Source organism: Pygoscelis adeliae, unplaced genomic scaffold (genome assembly GCF_000699105.1).
Source record: "Pygoscelis adeliae isolate BGI_AS28 unplaced genomic scaffold, ASM69910v1 Scaffold199, whole genome shotgun sequence".
In the NCBI taxonomy this organism is placed as follows: Eukaryota; Metazoa; Chordata; class Aves; order Sphenisciformes; family Spheniscidae; genus Pygoscelis; species Pygoscelis adeliae.
Window position 1 is genome coordinate 1,463,355 of NW_008825495.1, and position 26,014 is coordinate 1,489,368.

Consider the following 26,014-nt stretch of genomic DNA (forward strand, 5'->3'; position numbering starts at 1 on the left):
TAGGGATCACTTTAAGTAAACCAAACATGTACAAGTCCATGGGACCAAATGGGATGTATCCAAGGGTGCTGACGGAGCTGGCCTTTACCATTGTGAGGCTGCTGTCAATTGTTTTTGAAAGGTCATGATGATCAGGGAATGTCCCTGTTGACTGGAGAAAGGCAGATGCAAAACTCATCTTCAAGAACAGGCAAGAAGGATGATCCAAAGTACTTATAGGCCAGTCAGCCTCACATTGGTCCCCAAGAATATTTTAAAGCAAATCATCCTGGTAGTAATTTTCAGGCACATGAATGACAAGGTGACTGGGAATAGCCATTATGGATTTACCAAGAGAAATTATGCCCAACTTAATCTGCCTTCTCTCTGTGCATGAGGAAAGAGCTGTATGTATCTTTTACCATGACTTTAGCAAGGCTCTTAAGTTCTCCCATGGCATCCTTGTAGTCTGACTAGGGAGATGCAGACTGAATGGGTGGACTACAGCACGGATGGAAAAACTGTCTGAGCCATCAGGCTTCAAAGTCTGACTGGCAGCTGTTTGCAAGTGGTATTCCTCAGGAGTCACTGCTGAGGCCAATTGTATTTAACATCTTCATCAAAAACCTGGGCAGTGCAACAAAGTGCACCCTCAGCAAGTTCACTACACGCTGGGAGAAGCCATTGATATTCTGGATGGGAGGGCTGCAATGCAAAGGACTTTGACAAGTTGGAGGAGCAAGTCTGAAGTGCTGACAGGAATCTCATGAAGTTCAACAAAGGCAAATGCAGAGTCCTGTACATGGAGCAGATTACCCAAGGAAACAGACAGGGCTGGGCCAACTGTGTGAGGAGGAGCACTATAGAGAAGGGCTGTAGGAGTCTTGGCGAACACCAAGTTTGATGTGAGTCAGCAGCAGGCCTGAGAGTATACTGCGCTGCATTAGCAAAAGCATGTCCTGCTTTGATTATCTCTGCTCATCACTCAGGAAGTCACATCTGGAATACTGTGTCCAGCTTTGAGCCCCCCCAGTGTGTGGGACTTTATCAAACTGGGGAGGGTCCAGTGGAGGGGCACTGAGACGGTCAGGGGCTGAAGCATGTGTCATACAAGGAGAAGCTAAGGGAGTTGAGCATGTTCACCCTGGAGAAGAGAAGGCTAAGGAGGGAGTCTAATTGCAGTCTGCTACAGGAGGATTATAGGGAAGACAGAACCAGGCTCTTCTCAGAGATGGTTTCCCCTCTGAGAATGAAAAGAGTAACAGTCACAGATTGCAGCAAAGTCCAACTGGATAGAAGGAAAATAATTTTGACAGTGAAGGTGGTCAGACTGGAACTGTTTGACCAGAGAGGTTGTGGGATCTCCATCACTGGGTATTTTCAAAACTGAGCTGGACAAGGCCCTAAGCAACCTGAAGTTAGGTCTGCTGTAAGAAAGGGGTTGGACCAAATGACCTCCAAAGGTCCCTTCCAACGTACATTATTTTAAGAATCTGTGATTCTGTAGCTGTATGAATTTGGAATGTGTTTTGTTCATACTCTGCTGTGACAACAGTAGCACCAAAGCACTGTGCTTAGAGTCATCTAAATATGGTAAATTGCAGAAAAAACTCTTTAACTTCGATGAAAAAAATGGTCAAGAAGCACTGACTATGTCTAGTGACAATAGCAGAGAAAATCAAAATTGCTTTCTGTAGAAGTAGTTTGCAAGACTGTGGAGAATTTCTATGAGGCCATGTACAATCTCACGAACTGTTGCACATGCAAAGACACATTACAGCATTGCCCCTAGGATCTGTTGTATGTACTGCTTATACGTGTGTTCAGAATGCAAGATGACTGTAACAAATTCATCATCATGCGCAAAACTGCTTGTTTGCTTTAGGTCTATGCACTTAAAGCATTAGGTGCTTTTAAGCCATGAAGTCAAATTAGGATTTTGTTTTGATACGGAAATCTCAACTCCTTTATAAATATTGCCACATCTTAAATATGTTTTAGCATTGGTCAGAAGCCACTTTTGCTCAGTCTTCTGTTAGGACTGCTCAAGGGCTGGTCTGAGAGATCTGAAAAGAAACAACAAGCTTATTGTTAGGAAGCTTAAAGTCATGGTGTCGAAGCCCACAGCTCCAAGGAAAAACATTAAAATTATAAAAAACACTGCCCTCTTGTGCATTTTCAATCTTTCTCTAGTAGCTCAGATTTTGTTCACTGATTAAATTAGTAAAATTCTGCTACGTCTCAGTTAATGAGAGCTGCCACCATTTAAAGTGTTATCTAGTATCCTGACAAATTTTTATGAGCCTCCTATTAATCTGTAGTAATTTTTCATTTTGATACATTTTCTTCATGGAAATTTTCATTGTTTGGCTCCTATCCTCTGACTTTCAAATCCATTGAAATATTTCCTGATAGTCTTTAAATCTGTACTAATGGCTATTAATATAATAATGAGGTTGAAAACAAAAGTTTAAAATTTCATAGTTTAGATTTTCAAAGCAATCTCTTCACATATGATGTACGTTATTACAATAGAAATATTATAGGCCATTCATTTACAGATGTCACATGTGCTTTCATAGAAGACGCAATGTTTATAGGCATCTAAAATTGTAAAGGTGTCAATATAGTTGAAATATCCCTGAAGATGGGGCATGATCTTTCATTTTATTTTTTTTTTAATGCATTGAACTGGAGGTGGTGGGGAGTGCTCCTCATTTCCTCAGTAATGACAAGGCAGAATAAATAGCACCCTCTGGGTATTGGTACATGTGACAACAGATTAAGCCCAAATTGATGTCATTTTGTTTTAGCAATCTGGTCTGTAAAGCACATCAGTTCTGGAATTAATTCATAAGCCAGTCAGCCCTCCCAGCTGTGACCACCGCTGGGAGAGCGGCCAGGTAGGCAGCTGGGGCCAGCAACCTCCTCATCTGTTCCAGCTTAATCCACCATGGCAAGCGTGTGCTGACACACTCGGTTACACCTGCTCAACCGTATTATTGCAAGTACAAGTTACACAGAATTTGGCTCTTCCCTAGACTTTAGTAATCAGTTCTGTCTGATGAATAATTGTAAATGGAATCTAGCACACTCTCTCTGAAGGATTATAAAGCAAGAAAAAAATCTATTGTTGCCATTAAGTCAGCAGATTTGACTGTGATAGAGAGCAAATCTGTTGAATAAGAAGGCACTATTTTTACATAGGTGCATTACAGAATAAAAGAAGATATGTGTGTGACAGAAATAGCTTATTCTGTAAAGGAAGGATGTTAGAGCTTCTCTGTATTCATTAGGGACTTTATCACTAGTGTTGATTTTAAGTAAAAGCACTCAGCTATTGACGGTAAAATCTGAACATTCAATATTGTTTGATAATTTTTCTGCCTAAAATGATCAGCTCCCACATCCCCCAGTCACTTCTGGCCTTCTACAGGATTGCCAGATTGTTACAGATAGATCTAACTGCAGGTTTCACAAGCACCTGAATTCAGCTGACAGTGACTGACCAAGGTCTTGTCTTGACTCTAGGGCACAGCGTCAGGCTCTCTCAGCCTTTCTAGAAGTGTGGGATGCAAATACATGCAGTGAACTCCCTTGCTAGAGCTATCCCTTCTTCTGAGTCCACTGTTTATCACTGTTGAAGGCTCCATAGAGTCCTTCCAGCCAGGTAATTGGATTGAAAGTCCCACTAGTCACCTTGCATGGAGCAGAGCGAGGAGCCTGAGGACATGGCACTGAGCAGGAGTTCCTGATCTGTCAGTCACACTTGCCCCTCCATCCATTGCGTGCTCCTGTATAGAGAGATTGGTCTATCATAGAAATGAACCTGTATATGAACGTTACTGAAAGGAAAAAGATGGATTACACACTTCATGGCTAGCACAGCTGATCCTTCTTGGAGGTGTCAGGTAGACTTCACAGGTAGGGTCCCATCTGATGTACAAGAAGATCAAAAGCTGCACACAACTAAGGCCACAGTGCCCATACTCCAGCGTGGGTGCAAACAGACTTACGGGCAGGTGAAGGCATATCCCGTTCCAGCATCCTTACAACCTGAAATGCGATCGAGCATTCAAGGAATCTCAAGCCACCTCTTCGCTTACTGTGCCAGAAGTGTCTGTCTGTCCGAACATAGCTGAGTTTGTTGTTCCCAGTGCTATGGCTCAGGAGGTATTTGTGACGCCAGGCCATGAGTGGGTGCTGCAGTATTTAGATCAGAACTGCATCACACCTGATGTGCTGCGGCATCTTGGCAGTTCCCATCCACAGCCAAGAAACACATCTCCTTCCTCGAAGGGGAGGGGTTTACATGTGCGGTTTTATTAATGTAAATTAAAGTGTAACTCTGCATGTGACCATGAGATGGAGCCACCACAACACTGGCAAAATCACTGTGCACTTCAGGAGAAATTCAGGACAGGGCTCAATTTGTTTCTGAGCCCTGTGTTTATTAGACGAGCTCTGGCTTTCTCATTTTGGGCATGTCTCCATTTTCCTGCAGTCTCCCACTAGGAACACAGTGTGTTTTTTCCCCCATGCTTGGTAATGTATTTTGTATTTTTGTAGCCTCTGTCAGCATAAATAAAAATACAAAATGCGCATTATAACTTGACGTATGATCTGAACTAACTCTTTGTCATTAAAAATAAGTGTTCCTTGAAAAATCACTTCCAGTGGAGAGCCCTATCTGATTTGGATGTTCTGGCTACCTCATTATTTTAGATAGCAGCAAGTGTAGCTATTTTAATAACTGTTCGAGGTCTTAACCAGACTAAAGTCTGAATGATAGGGGGGAAAAAGGCTTTTTATTTTTCCTTGGTGTAATGTCTTTAGTTTGTAGAAGAAACTTATCCTGAACAGTTATCTCCTGAAGCATCTTTACACCATTTGTTGATGATAGGATTACAAGGTTTTTGTTCCTGATTTTCATCTCCTAATTCACTTGGATAATTTGAGATAATTACTTGAGATTTTAGATAATTATTACCTATTTTTAAAATACTTTTTCTTGTTTGTACTGTCTAAATTTTACTTCAGTTGTCATCTCCTTACGTTCCTTTAATTTATTTCTAAACAACAGGATTTTTCAGGCAACCTATGAAATATTGTTTAGAAAAATATTTATAGAGATGCTTGAATTGCTACTCTTACTTAACATTGTTGATAAAACCAGGTGGCATGGTAGAGACTAGTGCTGCTTGGTGACTGAATGATACACTATGTGCCAGTACTTGCACAATATTTAGAAGTATACAAAATATGCAAGGAAGGAAACTCGTGTTCAAATATGAATATGTTGAAGATAAAGTATGAAGCCTGTCACTTTCTCTCTCCCAGTTTAAAGCTTTTCTTTCAAATATCTCCTTGCTTCAGAGTCATCAGAAGGGTTTAAAGAGTAGTACTTGGAAGATACCTGCTTTAATACAGTTAAAACATGCATAATTGTTATATAATTTAATAATACTTTTTATTATTAAATAAATTACAATGGTTTAAATCATGAGATAAATTGTCATATAATTTATATTGCCTAATAATGTAAAATACTAAAACGGCTTCATAAAAGTGAGTAGTGTTTTGGATTATGACTTTTTTGTACATGTGAAGTAAAATGTGGAAGCCTATTTTTACTTTTTCTTCTTTAGATGGATGGATTTATTCTAGCTTTTTGAAAAATATGTAAATATAAGTGATGCATCCTTTTTACTTAAGTTGTTTTGGTAAATATGTGGGGCTTTATTAGGTGAAGGTGGGAAGGATTCAGGTTGCTTAATGTTGAGCACACATACAAGCATTAGGATGTGCAAGTCAGTAGTAACCAGCGCTAATTAAGATGTCCTCCAAAATGATGGTCACCAGTGTCTTTGTGTTGGAGGATCCCATGAGAAGACTCCCCAGACTATGTATGCCTTCTGGGTCTGGCTCCATACCTTCCCCCTGGCCCCTAGCATTCTTGGGGTTGCTGTTAGAACTGCCTTACTTTCCTGACCTATTGAGTGGGGACCAAAACCTCTAGAGATTAATGTTGTTATCTTTTTTTCAGTGAAAACAATGACAGACATCTGACTCGATGAATTAGAAATGCCAGATCATTAAAGGACGTGGCAGCAATAACGTATCCGTCAACCAGAGCAGTGTTTACTTAGAGTTTTATTTCTTGCTGAGTGCACCACTGCCCTTAGCTTTGGTCCTTTTAAGGCTCTTCTTAGCTCTATCATACACACATTTGATGAGAGTTTTTTCTCACTGATATAAATTTTGATAGAAAAGTAAAGTTTTAATGTTCAAGATGCTAAAAAATTGATCCACTGACACGTGAAGTTTCCAGCATTGCCATTTTTCTAGTGTACTTTTTTTCTTACAGCTAGGTCTCCAGGGCTAGTTCTGCAAAGGGACAAGGCATGCAAGTGCTTATATTAGAGAAACTATCTTCTCCGTTTATAGAAAGAAATGTGCAGCGAGATTTTGATTTGTTCAAAATGCTGTGCTCCTCAGAGAGAAGCTAGAACTAAATATTTGTAAGACAGTGAGGCCAGGTACTTGAACGCTTTTACAAATGGGGATTTAGCTTGAAGTTAGTGAAATTGAACAGTTGGCCAAGAAACCTTTGTGTATTATCCATATGCTAATTTGAAAAGTGACGTTAGAATAACTCAGTACTAAATCAGTATGCAAGAATGTGTGCAGAATACAAATAAATACTTGTACTTGCCAGCCAGCCACCATGAATAAATGCACAAAGTACTCTTTCTAAGGTGACACCCATTTATGTATAGTCAACTTGAAATTCTTGTTTCATTAAATAATTGTGCCTGATTGGCTCAACATCTGAAGCTTATCATAAAGTATGCTTTTGATAGCTTTTTTCAATAGACAAGTTTCTTTTTCCTTCCATCCTTAGGGAACCTTTCCATAAGCTCTTGGTTCAAGGTCTTATCAAGAATCAGACATTCAGACTGACAACAACAGGCCAGTGTTTGAAGAGAGAAGAGGTTGATCTCACTGGTAAGAGAGACTGCATGGGAAAACCAGCACAGATGCATCCAGAAAGTCAGGGACTGCTTTGGTGTACAAGTCTCAGTGCTGAGAAAATTTGGAAGAGAAAATGAATCCTTGTAATATTTAAACTGGAGTGCAACTTCAGTGAGTTTTGGATTCATATCCACTCTGAGTGCACAGAGACCCTACTGATGCAGCAGCTTTTATTTGCATCCAAGCACAGAAACAGTGCTATGATGTTATTTTAGCTCCAGTGTAGTCCGAAGGACCCGAAGTCAGTTTTCTTAAGACAGTGCTCAGCAACTTGCTGAACAGAGCTAGTAGTCCCAGGAAACAGACAACCTATAAAATCACCATGGCAAAGCTAACACAGATGTTGGTGTTTTCAGTAGATATTAGGCATGTGTAACACAGGTATAGGAAAAAGTGCTGTTTCTCGAGTTCTGTCCAGTGCTCTCACTGCATAAGCTGGAGCAGCAGCTGTTGTCTGGGGAGCTGTAGCAACAAGAGTGGCTCGGTCGTATTTGCCTCCCTTAAGCACCCCTCTCACGCAACCTTGTTTTCACTGTTCTTCTCCTGCACACAAACCCCATAAGCAGTTAACAAACAAACCAAAAACTCCCTTACATTTACCACTGTCTGCTATCCTGTTTTCTTCCAGAAAAGCTAGCGCTTTTCCATAGCAGGTATTTTTGCTCAGTTGCACCTTTATCAGTGTAAATGCCCCTTTCCATCTCTAAGTTCATGCAATAGAAGGCAGGTTCCTGACAGGATAACCTACTGCAATTGAAACCTATGAATTGAAATCTGGTGTTTCTAAAAGCTAAGTGCATGTCAAAATTGTACCAAATCAGTACACCTATCTAGGAGTTTTTAAATGTCATGGTTATAACAATGCTTAAGTCTCAGGGGCTATTAAGGTAGCACAGAGGATGAGTGCCAGATACAGCTTCCAAACAGTAGAAAGAGACTTTGTCATAATGTAATGGAAGCATTGGGATACTAAAGGTGTTAAAACGTGAAAGTAGGAAAAATTTGGGAGGGAAAAGGGTTATTACATTTACAATGGGTTTTCCTCTTTAAACTGTTTGGAAACCAAAAAAAAAAGGCACTAGAAGTAGTTGTTTCTTCTTATACTTAGTGAACAAAATTAATTTCTGATACAAATGAGCAAAATTTGTTTTAATATTTTGTGTATGTCTTAATACTTAGGAACTGAACCAGTTTACCTAAAAACTGGTGAGAAGCTCCAAGTTGCTTGGGAAAAAATGAGCAAATCTAAGCACAATGGAATAGACCCTGAAGAATTAGTGAAAGAGTATGGCATTGACACCCTACGTCTTTACATTCTGTTTGCTGCTCCTCCAGAACAAGATATTTTGTGGGATGCTAAAAGTAAGTCGGATTGTTTCTGTTGTTTTGTTTGTGGGGTTTTTTTTCCCTAGTGTGTTATATTTTAAACACAAAGTTAATACAGTTCTTGATGCCCAAGTTTTGGAACAATTGAATCAAAAAAGTATAATGAGCAGGTTTTATTGTTTGTTTCCTTTAAAAGAGAGGGGGTCACAAAGCTGTCACTGAGAGGCAGCTTGCAAGATTGTTGCAAGCAGCTTACCTCTTTCAAGCTGAAAGCATGTGTGAAAAGTACTTCTCAAGTCGTATTTTCTTCTGAAATAACAGAGTGCAAACCTGGACCTCATTCTTTTATTTTTTTATTAGCTATGATTGATTGACTGAAAATTATTATTTTAAGATTATTTTCTTCATTATAAGATTTTTTTTCAATCATATCAGATTACAGATAAAACTTTGCAATTTTTTATTATTTCCATTTATTTACACATGTATGCAATGGCTTTTGTAAGCTGGACCATGAAATACTTCTCAGAATAATCTCACTGGAAGATAATCAGAGTTCCTAGTAACTAATATTTGTATACCCATGACATTTTTATGAGCTTAGTTCTTGAATAAGATAAGATTTACCCTCCTACACACTTATTTACTGCCATCGTGCAATTTGTCATACTGACAGATATTAATTTCTTTTATCCACTGTGGTTCATACATTTTAATGTAGTCTTATGCATACATTTAAATCTAGCCCTCTTGTTGCATAAAGCTTTAATAAAACACTCCATGCCTGGTTTAAAAAAGTGTATTTCTTCATTCTTGCTTGTGGTAGCTTCTTGCTACTTAGTTCAGTCTGCACTAAGCATTATTTCAGTTGGTGTCTGTCACCCTTTACAGTCATATGTGTTTATTTACATATTATTGCACTGTTGTATATACTGGACAAGTGTGCTATATGACTTTTCTCAGCTGGCTTTCTGTCATCATCTAATCATAACAGTACAGAGCTAGGCATTTGAAGAGGCAATGTCTCTCAAAAAAACCAACCGCTTGGAATCAAGCTGCAATTCCTGCGTCCCTAACAGTACACAGGTACATAATTCCCTCTGAAGCAGCTAATTCAGTGATACACGATCTTTTTGCTGTATTTTTTCATCTTGAAAATGGAATAACTAAATTAGTATGAGAATTGTGGGTACAGAATCTTAGTTGCAAAGTATATTAGAGCTTAGTGGTTAAACATTCTTTAAGAAAGCTAAGCACATGCAGGTATAATGCTAGCAAAAATGCATTTAGAGATTCAAACCAATCTGTTTACCACTTGAGAAATACAAAGAAAGATTTCAGAGTCATGTCATGTTAAAAGAGCATAGGAAAACGTGAACCAAAGGAAATGTTAGCAGCTTAAAGATATTTCCAGGGGGAAAAAATGGAAAGTAGGTGAAAAGCATCTCTTAAATCTTTAAGGTTTGGTCTGAATTTCTTAATGATAACAAAATAATGAATGTTTAAATTGAAGAAAGCAAGCAAGTTGTGGTGGCTTTGACCTTGGCTGGATGCCCGGTGCCCACCAATCCGTTCTATCACTCCCCTCTCCTCAACTGGACAGGGGGAGAAAAATACGACAAAAGCCTTGTGGGTTGAGATAAGGACAGGGAGAGATCGCTTCAGCAGTTACCATCTCAGGCAAAACAGACTCGACTTGGGGAACTTAATTTAATTTATTACCAGTCAAAATCAGAGTAGGGTAATGAGAAATAAAACCAAATCTTAAGACACCTTCCCCCCACCCCTCCCTTCTTCACGGGCTCAACTTCACTCCCGATTTTCTCTACCTCCTCCCCGCCCGAGCAGCACAAGGGGATGGTGAATGGGGGTTGCAGTCAGCTCACAACACATTGTCTCTGCCGCTCCTTCCTCCTCACATTCTTCCCCTGCTCCAGTGTGGGGTCCCTCCCACGAGAGACAGTCCTCCACGAACTTCTCCAACATTGGTCCTTCCCATGGGCTGCAGTTCTTCACAAACTGCTCCAGCGTGGGTCCTTTCCACAGGGTGCAGTCCTTCAGGAACAGACTGCTCCAGTGTGGGTCCCCCATGGGGTCACAAGTCCTGCCAGCAAACCTGCTCCAGCGTGGTCCAGTGCAGGCTTTCCATGGGGTCACAGCCTCCATCGGGCATCCACCTGCTCCGGCATGGGGTCCTCCACGAGCTGCAGGTGGATATCTGCTCCACCATGGACCTCCATGGGCTGCAGGGGGGAGGCACAGCCTGCCTCACCATGGTTTTCACCACAGGCTGCAAGGGAATCTCTGCTCCAGTGCCTGGAGCACCTCCTCCCTCTCCTTCTTCACTGACCTTGGTGTCTGCAGAGTTGTTTCTCTCATATATTCTCACTCCTCTCTTCCCGCTGCTGTTGCGCAGCAGTTTTTTTCCCCTTCTTAAATATGTTATCACAGAGGCGCTACCACCTTCGCTGATTGGCTCAGCTTTGGCCAGCAGTGGGTCCGTCTTGGAGCTGGCTGGCATTGGCTCTATCAGACATGGGGGAGGCTTCTAGCATCTTCTCACAGAAGCCACCCCTGTAGCCCCCCCGGTACCAAAACCTTGCCACACAAACCCAATACAGAAAATTGTCTTATTCAGAGAATATTAAATTCTGGTTCTCAGTTGCCATGATCCTTCTCTTCACTGGATGTGTTTTGATAGCCTTTTGAGGATTGCCCTCCAGACTAGATTCCTTGTCTTTTCAGTGGTGGCCATGTAGGCAGGGCCTCATGTCACTCTCTCCCCCTCTCCCCTGCTGTGGGGACTATGCAGGACCAGATGTGGTCAAACTTAGCCGGCAGCTTATTACACCATTACTACAGTCTGATAATGCCAAGCCTGCCGTATCTAGATGATCTACATGTTTCTGGTATGAACAGGAGATGGAAAGTTTGGGGAGAGCATTATACTCCCAGTCCCACCTATGAGAGTTCATGAGGATCGTGCAGACATAGTCACTCAGGTTGTATTTTACTGTTCCTAGATGTGCAGGAAGTCTTTCATCTAGTGCAATCAGACAGATAATCCACCTGTATTACAGTCACCCACATGGCTTTTACTTCTCCCAGTTTAGTATAGACCTGGCAGTCTTTTCTAGCACAGTTGCTGGAGCAGAATTGGAAGCTCTTGCCAGTTGGGACGTCTTAGGATATGTTGATACTGTGCAGTGCGGTGTGATGTAGTGCTGTGCAGTCTAGTAGAAACACAAGACATCTGGAAGAGAGAGCTAAAGCCATATCAGTGCCGCACCTCAAGCCATACCTTCACTAGTGGCTCTGCACCACAGCACATGGAGAACCTGGCGGTGAGCAACAGTAGCTTGGGTCTCTCTGTAGCATAGTCCCTATAGAGCATCCATGGTGCAGGATTGATGCCTGCAGGGTCAGGGTGAACTGCTTTATAATCTCTCCATCCCATACTAAGCTGTGTCAAAAGATGGTACCAAGGATCAGAGCCTACACTCGTTAGCACAGTAGCATCTCTGTAGCCACAAAAGTATATGCAATTCTAAAATTAAATTTTAGAAGAAACCTCTCCATGTAAAAAAACATGTGCATACGTGTGTGTGTGTATATGTATGTTTGTATTCTTCCATGAGTTTGAAAAATGAGCATGTAGAAGAACTGTTTTCTTGAGTCATTAAAACACAAGATGAACATTCTAACATTGACATAACCTTGGGTTATTTTACCAATTTAGCAAATATTCTTGCTGTATATATGGTTTAAAGTCATTGCAAAAAAATACTTTTGTTTTATCTTTCTGATTTCTTTCCATTAAAGCAACCTGTCATTATTTGTAAAGGCATTTTTAATTGCATTGACATTTTTAATTTAAAATACAGGGTGGTTTTTTTTAAATGTTTGACTCTAGCGTTCAGTTTCCTTTCTGCTTTTCTTTAAAGTTTTGGATTAATTCATCGTAACTGAAATTTGTTTCTGCAATCTTTCATTAATCTCAGCTGATGCTATGCCAGGTGTTCAGAGATGGCAGACACGCCTCTGGACGCTTGTAACTAAACTTATTGAAGCAAGGACTTCAGGAACCATGCCCAATCCTGGGCTTCTGAATAAGAAAGAGAAGGCTGAAGCCAGAAAGATCTGGGATCAGAAGAATCTGGTGATATCTGAGGTTAAAAGAAACGCTTACATAGTTTGTAAATTACTAAATAAGTTCCTGCTCATGCTAAAACTGTATGCTTGCCTTAGGGAGTCAAGAGTTTTTCCCCGGATGAGTAGCTCATAAAATAATTTTTAAGTGAATTATTCTCTGTATAAGTAATTTTATTTACCTACAAATCTTATGGGACAGAACTCTTGCAAAATAGTAAGATTTGGATTGGCAAAATTTCTCTGCTGTGTGCCTCCTTTAAAGGATGAAGTGTTACAGCATTAAAATATTATCAGTCTGGGTTTGGAGTAACTCCATTTCTAGTAGCAAAGCTATAGGTGAGTTATGCAGGTTATCCCTAACAAGAGCTTTTCATCTGTTTGCTTCACACCTCATTATCATGCCTGCTGTTTCATATAGAATGAAAAAAAAGTTGTTGGAGAAAATATATTAGCATATGCTAAAAAAAATAATTATTTAAATGATTGTTCATCTCTTCTTATGTGTTGTCTCATGCTGTGATTAGTGTCAATTCAATTATCCAAGACTCAGGAGGAGACATAAATATTTGCAAAATTAACTTAAAATATTTTTCTACGAAGAAAAACTTTTCCTGATTTAAATCCTGCGGTGAGGGACCTTCCAGGTGTTTTAACAAACATTAGCTTGTTACGGATAGACAAGCTGTCACCAGCATAACTGGATTTACAAGTATGAAGACCTCTTCAAGGGGCAAAGGGAAGATGTTTTATTAAAGGAAATAGAGAGTGATTACTAATACACAGTTCTAACTGGCATTGATTGAAGCTTTTAAAATCCTGAAACAGAGGGGAACTAGTCAACTGAATTTTTATATAATTATTATTTTCCCATCCACACATGTGGTTGCATGTATGATGTGTTTGCATGCTGCAGTGATTTTCATGTAAGAGGTAAGATGGGCATATTTCACAAATTGAAATTGATTAGCAATAATTATTTTTCATTTTAAAACCCAATATTCCCTGTTTGAGAATTTTAAGTAATTAGTGACAAACCTTTTCTTTTAATACAAGGTAACAGAGTACTTCACAAAGGATCATTTGTTCAATGCAGCTATTTCTCGATTGATGAGCCTCACTAACGTACTCCATGTAAGTACGTGATATGAATGAAGGTATTTTTCTCTCAGACTCTGTTCCTGTAGTCTTTATACAAAGCAAGAGCTGCCTGAACTATAGGTCCAGCTTTCCATAAGTCATTTACTGTCATTAACTTTGCTACTAATTTGGGAGCCCCTTTGAATTATTCAGTTCAAAAGCAATACATTCTAGTATCACTGTAACCCTGAAATATATTGTTTTGCAGGATGAGCTTGACAGTATTAGAGCCACTAGGTTCTGATGTTTACATCTGCATCCTGTAATTTCAAAAGGATACATTTTGTTTAGCTCTGTTCTTTGTTCTCTTTTGTTTTTAAACAAGTTGCGTATGTGGCTAGGTATAGTAGTACATTATAGAATTACCAACATTCTGATTTAAAGAAGAGGGTTATTCTTTACAAGGAAAATCACACATAATGTTACATTCCTCAGAGACAGCTTTCACCACTGAACTCTCTGCTAGTAATAGAGTTTGCAAATTCTTCTTTTTAAAACAAACGTAACAATAACTTAAGTCTTCAGCATTTTTTATTTAGAGTATGTTGTTTATCAGCCAGTGGTGATAGATCAAATATAAACTATTATCACTATTTTTGTTACTGCTCTTACATCTGGTTGAGCAATCCTTCAGGCATATAATGGTAACCTGGTCTAGACCAGAAATCAAATAAAAATTTGGATTTTTCAACTTCTTTATTGAAATACCATTTTATACCTTATGGATTCCAAGGAGATTATTGACAAAGTCAAGGAACAAAAAGATAAGTAAGGCATCCACAAGTGCTGTACTGAAATAACTTAAGTCTGGGATGCTGTGTGGTGTTGGGAAGGTGACACACAGTTCTTTATCCCCAACTCAGTGATTCATATGCATTTTAGGCTGGTGGATGGTGATGAGTGAATGTTAAAAAATAAATAAGTAAAAATCAATGTCCTACAGACAGCCAGATGTTTGACCACTGACATATTTCTTGACCAAAGAAGTCAGTGCAGTATCTTTCAAGAACAAGTTTCCATATAGCATGCTGACACTTCCTCTTTTGGTCCCATTTGAAAGGAGGAAGTGGGGAGGTGGGTGAAGATCAAATACAGAAAAAATGTAGTAGTTACTAAAACTTACTCAAATCTAGTTTGCACTGACCTCATTAGTATCAGTGATAAGAAGATGCCATCTGACAGGTCTTCTGTGGTCTGTGTCAAACAAATCACTGGTTTTGGACAATTTTCTAGTAGTCAGGAATGGGTGTTCATCACACCCACCAAATAATTCTCATAAGCTGATGTGTATTGACATTTTTCTGTGCTGTTTCATTAGAGAGGTGAATTACAAAATAAATGCAGAATCTGAACTTGCCATGGGATGTAATCTCTCTGAGTCAAAACAGAAGCAAAGAAAGAAAAAGTTTATCTAACTCTCTTAGTGCTATATCTTTTCTATTAAGATACAATACATAGAGGAATGAAGGTTCAAATCTTGTCAGTCTGGCACCTTTTGCAAGAAATTGAAAATTGTCTGTACTAGAGAAGCTGAAAAGCAATCTGAACACTGAACCATAAAAGGCTGTGCTGCACTTTTCATTCCCAAACCTTCCTTCAGCAATAAAACCTCACTTTGTCACTAAATTCAGCTTTACTTAAGCCACTCTAGGATCCCATACAACTGAACGTTGTCCCACAAAAACTATGCTGCATTCAGCACATACTCTTTTATATGAGTACTTCACCTCTTCTCAGATAGTTCTGATTTTATCTAAGATTGCACTTCTAGAAGTGGCAGCACTCAATTTTTTTGAGGGCCACTGTTATCCTCATGGGTCTGTGTTCAGACTCCTGTACCAGAGCAGATCCCCAAGGGTCTGTATCAGCCTCTTCAGGATTAGCTTCCAAGTGTTAGAGAGCACTCTGTGACCAAGAGTTGGGTTTTAATTCTCCAGAACTTTTAATAAGTTTCTAACTTACTGTGAAATGATGCTGTCCTAAGCATAGACATTGATTTTAGGTTTTATTACTGCATTTTCTTCTTAAACTACTTTCCCCTCCACACGAGAATATTTATATTAACAATTTATTTTCTTTTACTTCTGTCTTTTCACTTAGCAAGCTTCTCGGCCTCTTATTCTCCACAGCGCAGAATTTGAAGATGCTTTGGCTACACTCTGCGTCATGGTTGCACCTATGGCTCCGCACATTGCATCAGAGATGTGGAAAGGTATTTCTAGAAACACACTTTTTATTGATGTTGCAGGAAAAAAGGCAAAAAGTTAACATAATACATGTGTCACTTATCCCTCAATTTTTCATCTATCTTGTCACCTTCTGTCATAATTCCTAAACAAATTTGAAACTTGTGGTATTCCCAGATCTGTCTGCTTTTAGTTTCTTTTCCTTTGCATACAAAGGTGGGTTTCTTGAGACTAGACAGAGAAAGAGAGACGGAAGAAAAATTCAAGACAGGACTTGCATGAGGAATTCGTATGGCAGCTGCTAGCTGCTCCTGTATGTGGATAGCAGTATTAAAAGCTGAACCTGAGGATAGAAACAGTACTTTTTCAAACAACTGCTTCAGAGTCTTTGGACTACAAATATTTTCTTTCAGGAATTCAGGCAGAGAGGATGATGTCAGAGGACTGTATACTAAAAAGACTAAAAGAGCGTTGAATAAAAATCCTGCTCTTGTAAAATTCTCCAGAGGCTGAGGGATGTTATGCTGCAAATTAATCTCTCGCGGAGAGTGGGAATGGTAGACAGGAAATCTTTTTTAAGATCTATCACAGTTGTAAACCTTGAAGTCTGAATCCCAAGTGGGCTAAGTTGCATGGTGCTCCTACAGTTAAAGCCTGTGAAATAAGGGATGTGCATGCCAGAGTTCAGCAGTTGCTTTTAAGGTTTATTGGGAGAAGTCCCAAGACGTATGTGGGATGATAGGAGTATACTCTGCGTTAAGACTGGCTACAGATCGCTTTGTGGTTTTGGACCTAATGTTAGCTTTCAGATGCTGTTTTAACAGTTTGATTTTCAACAGTTACCTAAAACTTTGTGCCTTCAAGTGTTCATGGAGCAGAGCTACTAAATTGCTTATATTTCAGAGCTGTGCATGGCCCTGTAATAATGTTAACTGCCAAAGAAAGGCTGCTCTTGTTCAAAGCAATAACATAGAATCATAGAATCATAGAATCATAGAATCGTAGAATCATTAAGGTTGGAAGAGACCTCTAAGATCATCGAGTCCAACTGTCAACCCAACACAACCATGCCCACTAAACCATGTCCTTAAGCGCCGCATCTACACGTCTTTTAAATCCCTCCAGGGATGGTGACTCAACCACTTCCCTGGGCAGCCTGTTCCAATGTTTAACCACTCTTTCAGTAAAGAAATTTTTCCCCATCTCCAATCTAAACCTCCCCTGGCACAACTTGAGGTCGTTTCCTCTTGTCCTAGCGCTTGTTACTTGGGAGAAGAGACCGACACCCACCTCGCGACAACCTCCTTTCAGGTGGTTGTAGAGAGCGATGAGGTCTCCCCTGAGGCTCCTTTTCTCCAGGCTAAACAACCCCAGCTCCCCCAGCCACTCCTCATAAGACTTGTTCTCCAGACCCCTCACCAGCCTCGTTGCCCTGCTCTGGACACGCTCCAGCACCTCGACGTCCTTCTTGTAGTGAGGGGCCCAAAACTGAACACAGTATTTGAGGTGCGGCCTCACCAGTGCCGAGTACAGGGGCATGATCACTTCCCTCCTCCTGCTGGCCACACCATTTCTGATACAGGCCAGGATGCCATTGGCCTTCTTGGCCGCCTGGGCACACTGCTGGCTCATGTTCAGCCGGCTGTCGACCAACACCCCCAGGTCCTTTTCCGCCAGGCAGCTTTCCAGCCATTCTTCCCCAAGCCTGTAGCGCTGCATGGGGTTGTTGTGGCCACAGTGCAGGACCCGGCACTTGGCCTTGTTGAATCTCATACAGTTGGCCTGGGCCCATCGATCCAGCCTGTCCAGGTCCCTCTGCAGAGCCTTCCTACCCTCGAGCAGATCAACACTGCCGCCCACCTTGGTGTCATCTGCTGCAAAAGGGCAGAGACTACATAGGGGCAGAGACTCTGGAAACAGTAAGATATATTGGGGAGAGTGGGTTTTTTCCTGTGTTTTCATTTCTGATGTTTTTAAGATGTCTTAATAAAAGCTTAATTGTTTAGAATAAAGAGTGGCATCAGACATGATCCATTCGGAGAAAGCTACTTCTGGTCAATATTCTCTTACAATGAGAAGTACCATCTAACTAAAATTACACTTAAATGGAAGTAATGGTCACGATTTGTTTTCCACGTTGGTTGAGATGGAGGCAGAAGAGGTCCAGCCTAATTACTTCCACGTACAGTGCCTTGTGAACTTGAAATTCGAGTAAATGTTAGGGAATACAGAAATACCAAATATGTTTGATAAAATGACAAAGAACGCTAGGATATCTTAATTAATGTAACTTGTCAAATGTAAAGCTTAATTCTGTAATGTTTTGAATGTTAGAGAAGGAAGTCTTTTCTTAGTACTAAAATCACTGGAGAATGAGAATGATAAACATTTTCTGGATCTCTCTCTGATGTAAGAATGAAAAGGAAGCATAACAAAAATTGGGAGTGTATTGTCCTTAGCTCCTGTCTGCATTTAAAGATAAGATTTTGCTTGTGTGGTCCAAAGACAGTGCATTGTAATTCAGTGCGACTAGCATACAAAAACATTTTGTGGTGGTTATTGCCTGAAGAATTTTATGACTAAACATGAAAATCACAATCTCTTTTAGCATGGTCATCATTACATTACATCAAAGTTATTAAACAATTTTATCAGGAGAATGTATGTACGCTTAACTACTGCATTGTGGTAAGAAGACTATATTATTTTGAAATAGCCAACATCTAGCAATTCTGTCCTGGGATTGGGATTTCTGGTGAAAAATGTCCAACTGTGTTCTAGAGACAGATTCCCCAAGTTCATGTTCTGAATTGCACTCTGGTTCCACCAAGTCTTGTTGCTTTTCTGATGTTAACTGATTTCTTAAACTCTATACAGGTGATGATGCTTTCTTTTTTTAAATAATTTCAATATAAAAATTACACTTTCTAAATACTTTATTTAGTTTTCTTTGTGCTTTAGTTCTCCATACACACTCAGAGTAAGTCTCTCTTTTTGTACCATGGCTTTGCATCTAAATGTAGGTATGGTGCTGCTTCCTCTCTCGTAAACTAGTCAGGAAAAGGACTTTGTATATTATTAGCTCTATAAATAGCACCTATAGCAGTGGACCCCCGCACTTTGATGGAAGCCTCTGTCTGCTATTGTAATGCCAATAATAATAAGCAACACATAAGCAATGTATTTATAACTAAATACTGATGTTTCATTCTAAAATGACTTGTATGCAACCTTTACATTTTGTTTGGTTTAGTGATTAAAACAAGGAGCATTTTTCTTTCTACAGAGGAAAATGAAACTGGGAAGTTTGGAAGCCCTGTAGTTAATATCAAACAGATAATTTTACAGTTGGGTAGGAAGGCAGATAGGAACAGTGACTTGTGTTAACTCTGAACCACATTACATTTCCTTGTGTATTTAAGCTTTTTTTGAAGAAAACAGAATTGCTTTCTTATTAATGTTTCTCATTAGAAAGTTTACTACATAGTCAGATATGCCTAATATTAATTTTACTACAGCCTTAAAAGAGAGAGAAGAAAAGAGCATCCTCATTAATTTTGACCACATTGTGCTTCACGGGATGAATAATACTGTTGCTGTTGCATTGTAATCTCTCCTTTTATGCTTTGCTGATCACTGATTATGGTCAAGAAACATTGAAGAAGAAATTACAATAGAATTTAAAACTTAATGTGAAATAATGACAACCTACAATAAGACCCTGACTTAATGTATTGTATTATATTAATTCTGCCAAAGATTTGAAGACGATTAAACCACAGAACTATAGAACTTTCTGGCTAAGTACCTGGAATGAGGCTTTGTGGAGGTAATAAAATAACTTTTGACAACTGGAAGCTCTTCTGCAGGTGCAAATAGTGTTTTTTCAGTTTAAATGACAGGTGTGCTGAAAATTGAAAATAAATCAACCAACCTTTTTTCCTTTTCTAGTTTTGGAATAAAAAGCTAGGCAAAAGAGGCTACCATCTATAAATATTAAAATCTTGAAGGATTTGATGTCCAAAAATATCTGATACTGTTAGTTTTATTCAGTAATTACATAAAATGTTCTCCTTTGCTCGAAAAAATAATGTTTAATTGCAAAACATGATATGATAAATTTTAAGTATCTAACAAATTTTCTTAAATACTTGCATTCTGAATGCATTTATATTTAAATAGCAAAAAAGGCTTTTTTGCATTTTAATTGTTTTCCATTTCAATCTAAAAGCTATTTGACACAGATCCCAATGAAATGTAAAAAAAAAAAAATTGCAAATCAGTGTTCTCTAATACAATAGCTTGTAAAAATTAAAACTTGGCTAAGTGTATAAATATGTATGTAGGTATCCTCTTGATTAGCAAAAAAGTTCTTTACAGCTGGATTTAACGGCAAATCACTCCATCTTAATGATTGCCAACTAATGAAATTATTAGGAAAATTACAAAGATAATCTTAGAGTGTTAATTAAAGATGCTTTGCTTGACATTTTAAGTAATGACTAGCATCAGTGGTATAAGTAATTTTGATTGTAATAATGCTATCCTGCTCTGCAGGAGTTGCATCAGAGTTCATTTGAAATTTTAGCTGTTTAGTTTACTATGTTTTCTTTTTAGTTTGTTGATAAACTTTGTAAACTCAGAACTTCAGTTTGATATCCCAAGGATGCTTCTGATGTAATGTTCAACTTCTAAGTACAATTAAAGTAAAATTAGGTAGATTCAAGATAAAGCAATTTTTGTTCTTCTGCAGCTGAAGAATTATTCTCCTGTGGGGTTTAGTTTATATGTGACCATCTTGTTTTCATGCATCAGGTAGGAATGAAGAGTTTGGTCCCTTTGTGAGCTGGATGAAGAGCATACTTCAGTATTGGCAGCAAATATTTCCAGTTTGAGTGAAGGGAAAAGCTGCTTGAGTGCTGTTTGATAAGTGCCTCGCCTTTCAGCAGCTGAACGATAGTGACCCAGTGCTTTGATATTTTGTGTGTGAAGTAGTTCTTTCTTGTGCTTAGAGGAGGAACAGTTTTCAGTATTTCGGTGTGTCAAACTAATGGTCTTAACTGTGCAGCGAATACACTGGTTTATCGCTTAATAACATAAAAAGCGACTGTAGCCCCTCAGTGTGGGAAGAGTTCATCCGGCTGATATCTTGGCAGTTTATGAACACTAACAGGATGAGGAAATCTGTTTCCTTCCTGAAACCTTGTATCTGAGGAATATACAGACACCATTTGAGATGTATGGTTTTTTTAGTTTATTTGTAGTAGTACAGTATTTTGCTGCCCAGACAAGAATATGAAATTGCCTATTGTGAGTTGTTAAATTTTTATTAGACATTGCACATGAAAGATATACGCTGATGATAAACACATCTTAAGATGCATTGAAATGAAACATAATTATTGGAATTTGTAAAGTGTAATTGTCTTAGCAACGTTTTAACTGTCATTGCAATAGCTCTGTTGCAAGAATTTCTTCTTCTGAATTCAGTCCTTGCTCAAGAAGGGTTCTGTAAAGAATAGAGATGAGTAGAAGGTAATTGATGTTGCAGATTTTAATTCAAAATCTGAATGCAGAAACCCCCCTTCACAAATCCAAGAAGAAACACGATTTGGAATAAAAAAAGTATTTTTTTCATCCAAGAGTAATAACCCAAAGTGAAGGATAGTAAGTCCGTACAAATGGAGGAAGGCAGATAATTTTCAGAAGGTTCAGAAGGATTCATGTGGAGTTTGCTGAAGCTTTTAGTAACCCAGGCTTTTCACAAGCCTCCTTGGTGCTCCACATCTGTCACTAGGGAACATATAAAATGAATCCCCTAGCACTGTATTGAGTAAATGTAAATTTTCCTGACCTTACCCAGTTCTGTACTACTACACCAGCAGTACAATACAGTTTTTCTCAGACCTGTCTGGAAACAGCTGTTATTGTATCGCTATCATTTCTTTGAGATTGCAGACCATTTCACATATGACTGACAGACATATCCCTCCTGGGCTGCAGAAAAGTATTTCGGATACACAACTTGCCTGAATCTGTCAAATAGGAAGATTCATTAAACAGCAAAAAAGCATATCAAGAACAAAGTAACACGGTAACAATCTTGTCCTTGGAAGAGGCTGCAGAGGCGAGTAAGATACTGACCCAGAATGCATCTCCACTTACCCTTACACACTTCTGCTCTGAGCTTTTTAAAATCTTTATCTGCCTGTCTGCTAGTGTGGTGGATTTTTACTTAACACAGATTTCTATTGTTTTGGGTTACCTAAATCCAAAAGTTATCAGCATTTGGATAATGCACCCTCATAGTCACCTTATAGCGTCCCCTCTGACCTTCTTATATCTCCTGTTAGAAAATCCCTAGTCCTAAACTCTGATACTGGTGTTGCTTCAGATGCCTTCATTAACTTCCTTTTATCGCCCATTAAGACTTCTGTCCTCCTTGCCTTCTCTGCTTTGTTAACCTTTCTGTGTTGGCCCTCGTTCCATGCCAGCTCTTACTCAGTTTACTCCATAATCACATCTTTTTCTCTTGCCTACATCATTTTGTGTCAAACTAGCTGCACTATTGCTGGAATTTTACAGATAATTTTTTCTAGTGCTTTTTTCCTCTAAGACTAGAATTACCTTGCTGTCCTAACTTACCTTGCTGATACACTATTGCTTCCACATTTTCCTTCTTAAATCTCTTTAAAATGAGAATCTGCTCTTCCCCCCCAAATAGCACCTCAGGGGAAGTATTATGCTTCTGAAATACTCATGTAATGCTAATAAAACATTGCCATGAGGTGAAACGTTGTTAGACTGGTCCTGTCCCCTCCTCCTCTCAACTCACTCATTTACAGTAACATAATATGCGTTTAACTTGGTGTTTTAACTCGGACTCCAATGCTGTGACTTACTCGTTAGGGAAGCCTTGATTTGGTAGTAGCTTGCTAGTCAGTAAAAGCCCATCCACTTGCAGGATCAGGGCTTCAGATTGAGCACAAGTGTTGTCCTTGATCTGTCCTGTATGGATGTACAGGTGTGTACATATGAGTAAACAGCTTACAGTAAGTAAAAATGTACTCAGGTGGCTTTCTGTCCTACGTCTGCAAGAGAATCTATAGCCATAAAAGCGAAATATGTCAAACAATGTAAAGCAAAATGCACAATGCTTCATAATGTGCACTTCACTAGGCGCTTTCCAGTACAATAAGACAGTAAAACAGGTTTTTAATGTTTTCACAATAAAAGTCTGTGAAATGGTCGGTTCTTAACTTCTCAAACAGCGCTTTTGTGTTACATCTCAGAATCAAGTGGGAAGGCTGAAGGAGGGTTCTGCCTAGGTCCTGACTTTAATGAAGTTTCTGGGTTTGTGTGTGTTGCATTTTGAAAATGCAAACCAAATTATTGCATTTTCTGTGTTCTACAGCTCACAAAATGTGAGTTAAGGCAGGAAGCCAAACAGGCAACGTAACTAAAACCTTCATTTTGGTTTCCTGTCAAACTCTGTTTTCTGAAACTAGTTCTGTTGACTTTTGCACTTTTTTTTTTTTATATAGATGAGCTCATAGCTCATTTTGTAGCAAGAAAACGAACCAAAAGATAGACATTGTGCTTAGTCACACTTTATCTGCTTCAGAATACATTTTAATTTTTTTTTTATTAGTAGGTTTATTAGGACTGACAGCCTCCACGGGGATTAAAAGTTACCCTGGTTTTGCTTTCGTAGATAGACGCTCTTGACTTCTATCAGAAAGTGGTTTTTAAATAGTTTGAAGAATCCACTTCAACAGGAAAATAAGGAGTGGCCAGTATGCATGCTTCTGCCACAAGGCATGTGATCAGTTGGAAAGAAATGAGCTCATCTGGATGTTCAAAAGCCAAAAAGGGAAGAATCTAGCAGCTGTTGTCTTTAAAGTCAACGTGATAATGAATCACCAATGCAAAGATTTTTTTTTTCTGCTTGAGTTCCTATCTTTTGCTCTTTCAGTTTCTGAGCTACTGTCGCAAGAGAAAAAAAATACACAAATCCAGATCCATTAAAGTGTTTTAATCAATTATTTACCTAATAAGATTGTGGCTTAGTTGTTATTCTTAGGAAATATGCACGTTCTTGTTTGCCATTAGAAATAGCTCCCACCGGTCTACCCCACTGCCCCTTTCTGAATCATTCAGCAAATAGCATGGCTGTGTGTCAATTTTACCAAAGTGCTTCGTCTGAAAAAGTGCTGACAAAAATCTGGCTGATTTTTCTGGAGGAAGTTGCATTCCCTTTATGTCTCTGTTTGTTGTTATTTGCTGTATTAGTCTAAACAATCCAGCTAGGTAAATTCATGTATGTATTATGCATGGGTCGGTTTTGCTCCTATGTCTGCCTTTGTGCTGTGTTTTGAACAGCTTCGGGTACCTCAGTCTCAACAGTGAATCTTGTGTTGATGGGTTTTCTTTATGCTCTTGCTGGAGTTTCCCTAAACCAGATGAGATTCCAAATACATTTTGCAGTTCTGAATGAAGCATGTGTTTAAAAGAGGTTTTAGTCTGTATTCTTATTCATACACAGAGAATGTTTTTAATTTAAAAATCCCCTGGCTTTGTGAGAATCACAAGAGCAATCATCATCAATATTGATCATATTTGACAGCCTCTTGTTAAGAGAAATCTTTTTATTTTGTCCTACAGCTGGAGTAAACAGCAACATAAATCCAACTCAGCAGCTTTTATTCAGTTAAAGAATGCGGCTTCAGAATGAATTGCATTCTATTCTCCTATTACTTAAACAAATCAGGAATTAATTGTCTTGGGGAGAGCAAAGCCTACTTAATAAAAGGAGATCACTTATAGCCATTTTAGGAGTTTTTTAAAATAAAATCAAAGGATAAAGCATTTCAGAATGTACATATCGTAAGAAGGAGAGCAAGCTGTGCAGGGCATTCTTACATAGCACCTTTAATTTGTGAAAAAATAGATACCTCACAAAATATGAGAAAATCTTGCAAGTAACTTGACTTGCAAATTTAGAAACTACCCAGCATATTACAGATGGTAAAATAATAAGCCAAAATTGTGTATCATTTTGATTGAGTTGTTAGTAAAATTTTAATCAAACTGGTGGTGTTATTGGAAAAAAACACAGTATTATGATTGATTTCTAGAAGAAGAGGTCAGCTTGTGTTGCAGTATTACAATTTAAAATAATAAACAGTGGTCTTCTGTGCTTTTGCCAAAGTTTTGGAGTGCTAGTCCAAATCTAAAATGTGCCCACAACGTTCATGTTAGCATCCCTACACATGGTATAAAACAAGCACTTCAAAGATATGTATCTTTCTGTTTATAATGTGCTGTATGCTAATCTAAACAATGTTATTTCCTCCTAAGGGACTTACTTTTAAAGTCAACTTTATTCTGATCTTATTTCTCCAACAAATTCCGAAGAGCAAATGTTCTGGTGACAATACAGCTGAATGTTTGACTGGTTTCATTTTCCAGGTTTGTCACATATGCAGAATAAACTTTGTACTCATCATCACTGGGATGTTGATGTGCTGCATCAGTCCTGGCCCAAAGTAGACCCGGAGTACCTTCAGCCGTCAGATGTTGTGGAGATGGCTGTTCTGGTAAGAGCATTCTCATTTATTTTCAGTGGTGGTCAGTTAATGCATTACGAGCTCAGAGGATGACAAAATTTCTGCTCTTGTGGAAGTCAGTTCCCTTCTTTGGTGGCTCAGTGAAAGGTCAGATAGAATAGAAGCTGCAATTACCGTTGTGCTGAGTAATTAAAATGGTTTCCTAAATGAAAAAAATGTAGCAAGTCTGGAAGGGAGACAATCTAAATGTAAGTCTTTTTGAGTGACTGCATATTAGTACCTGTGGAGATTTGACCAGTGAACAGCTGTGGGCAAGGACGGTACAGTCAAAACTGTGATCAAATTACAGGTCCCTCCAGATTTTTTGCCTGACAGTACATTTATGATCTTGGCCCTGTACAAAAATGTATAATCAGGTGACATTTCTTGTGGTACCTGTAGTGCTATGGTTGCCTAATACAACTTCTCATAAGCTGGATTAAGTTGCTGTGATTTTTGCCAAATGATGTTTCCCATCTGCCTCAGGCTGAACTTCTGGCACATTTCATCAGAGCGTATTTGCAGGAATGAGGGTGAGGAAAAACAGGTATCTTTCCTAATGTTAGAACCGCATCCCAGTTCCTCTTTGCG

The 26,014-nt window shown here is 38.9% G+C and overlaps 1 protein-coding gene across 1 annotated transcript in view; it reads left to right on the top strand.

Moving 5' to 3' along the window:
- The window catches only part of LARS2 (leucyl-tRNA synthetase 2, mitochondrial), a 91,744-nt gene that overhangs the window by 60,425 nt on the left and 5,305 nt on the right, over positions 1 to 26,014 (top strand). The window contains exons 14-19 of the mRNA XM_009331322.1: positions 6,884 to 6,987; positions 8,194 to 8,376; positions 12,342 to 12,511; positions 13,546 to 13,623; positions 15,730 to 15,841; positions 25,287 to 25,414. Coding sequence (XP_009329597.1) covers positions 6,884 to 6,987; positions 8,194 to 8,376; positions 12,342 to 12,511; positions 13,546 to 13,623; positions 15,730 to 15,841; positions 25,287 to 25,414 — 775 coding nt within the window. The remainder of the gene's footprint in view (positions 1 to 6,883; positions 6,988 to 8,193; positions 8,377 to 12,341; positions 12,512 to 13,545; positions 13,624 to 15,729; positions 15,842 to 25,286; positions 25,415 to 26,014) is intronic.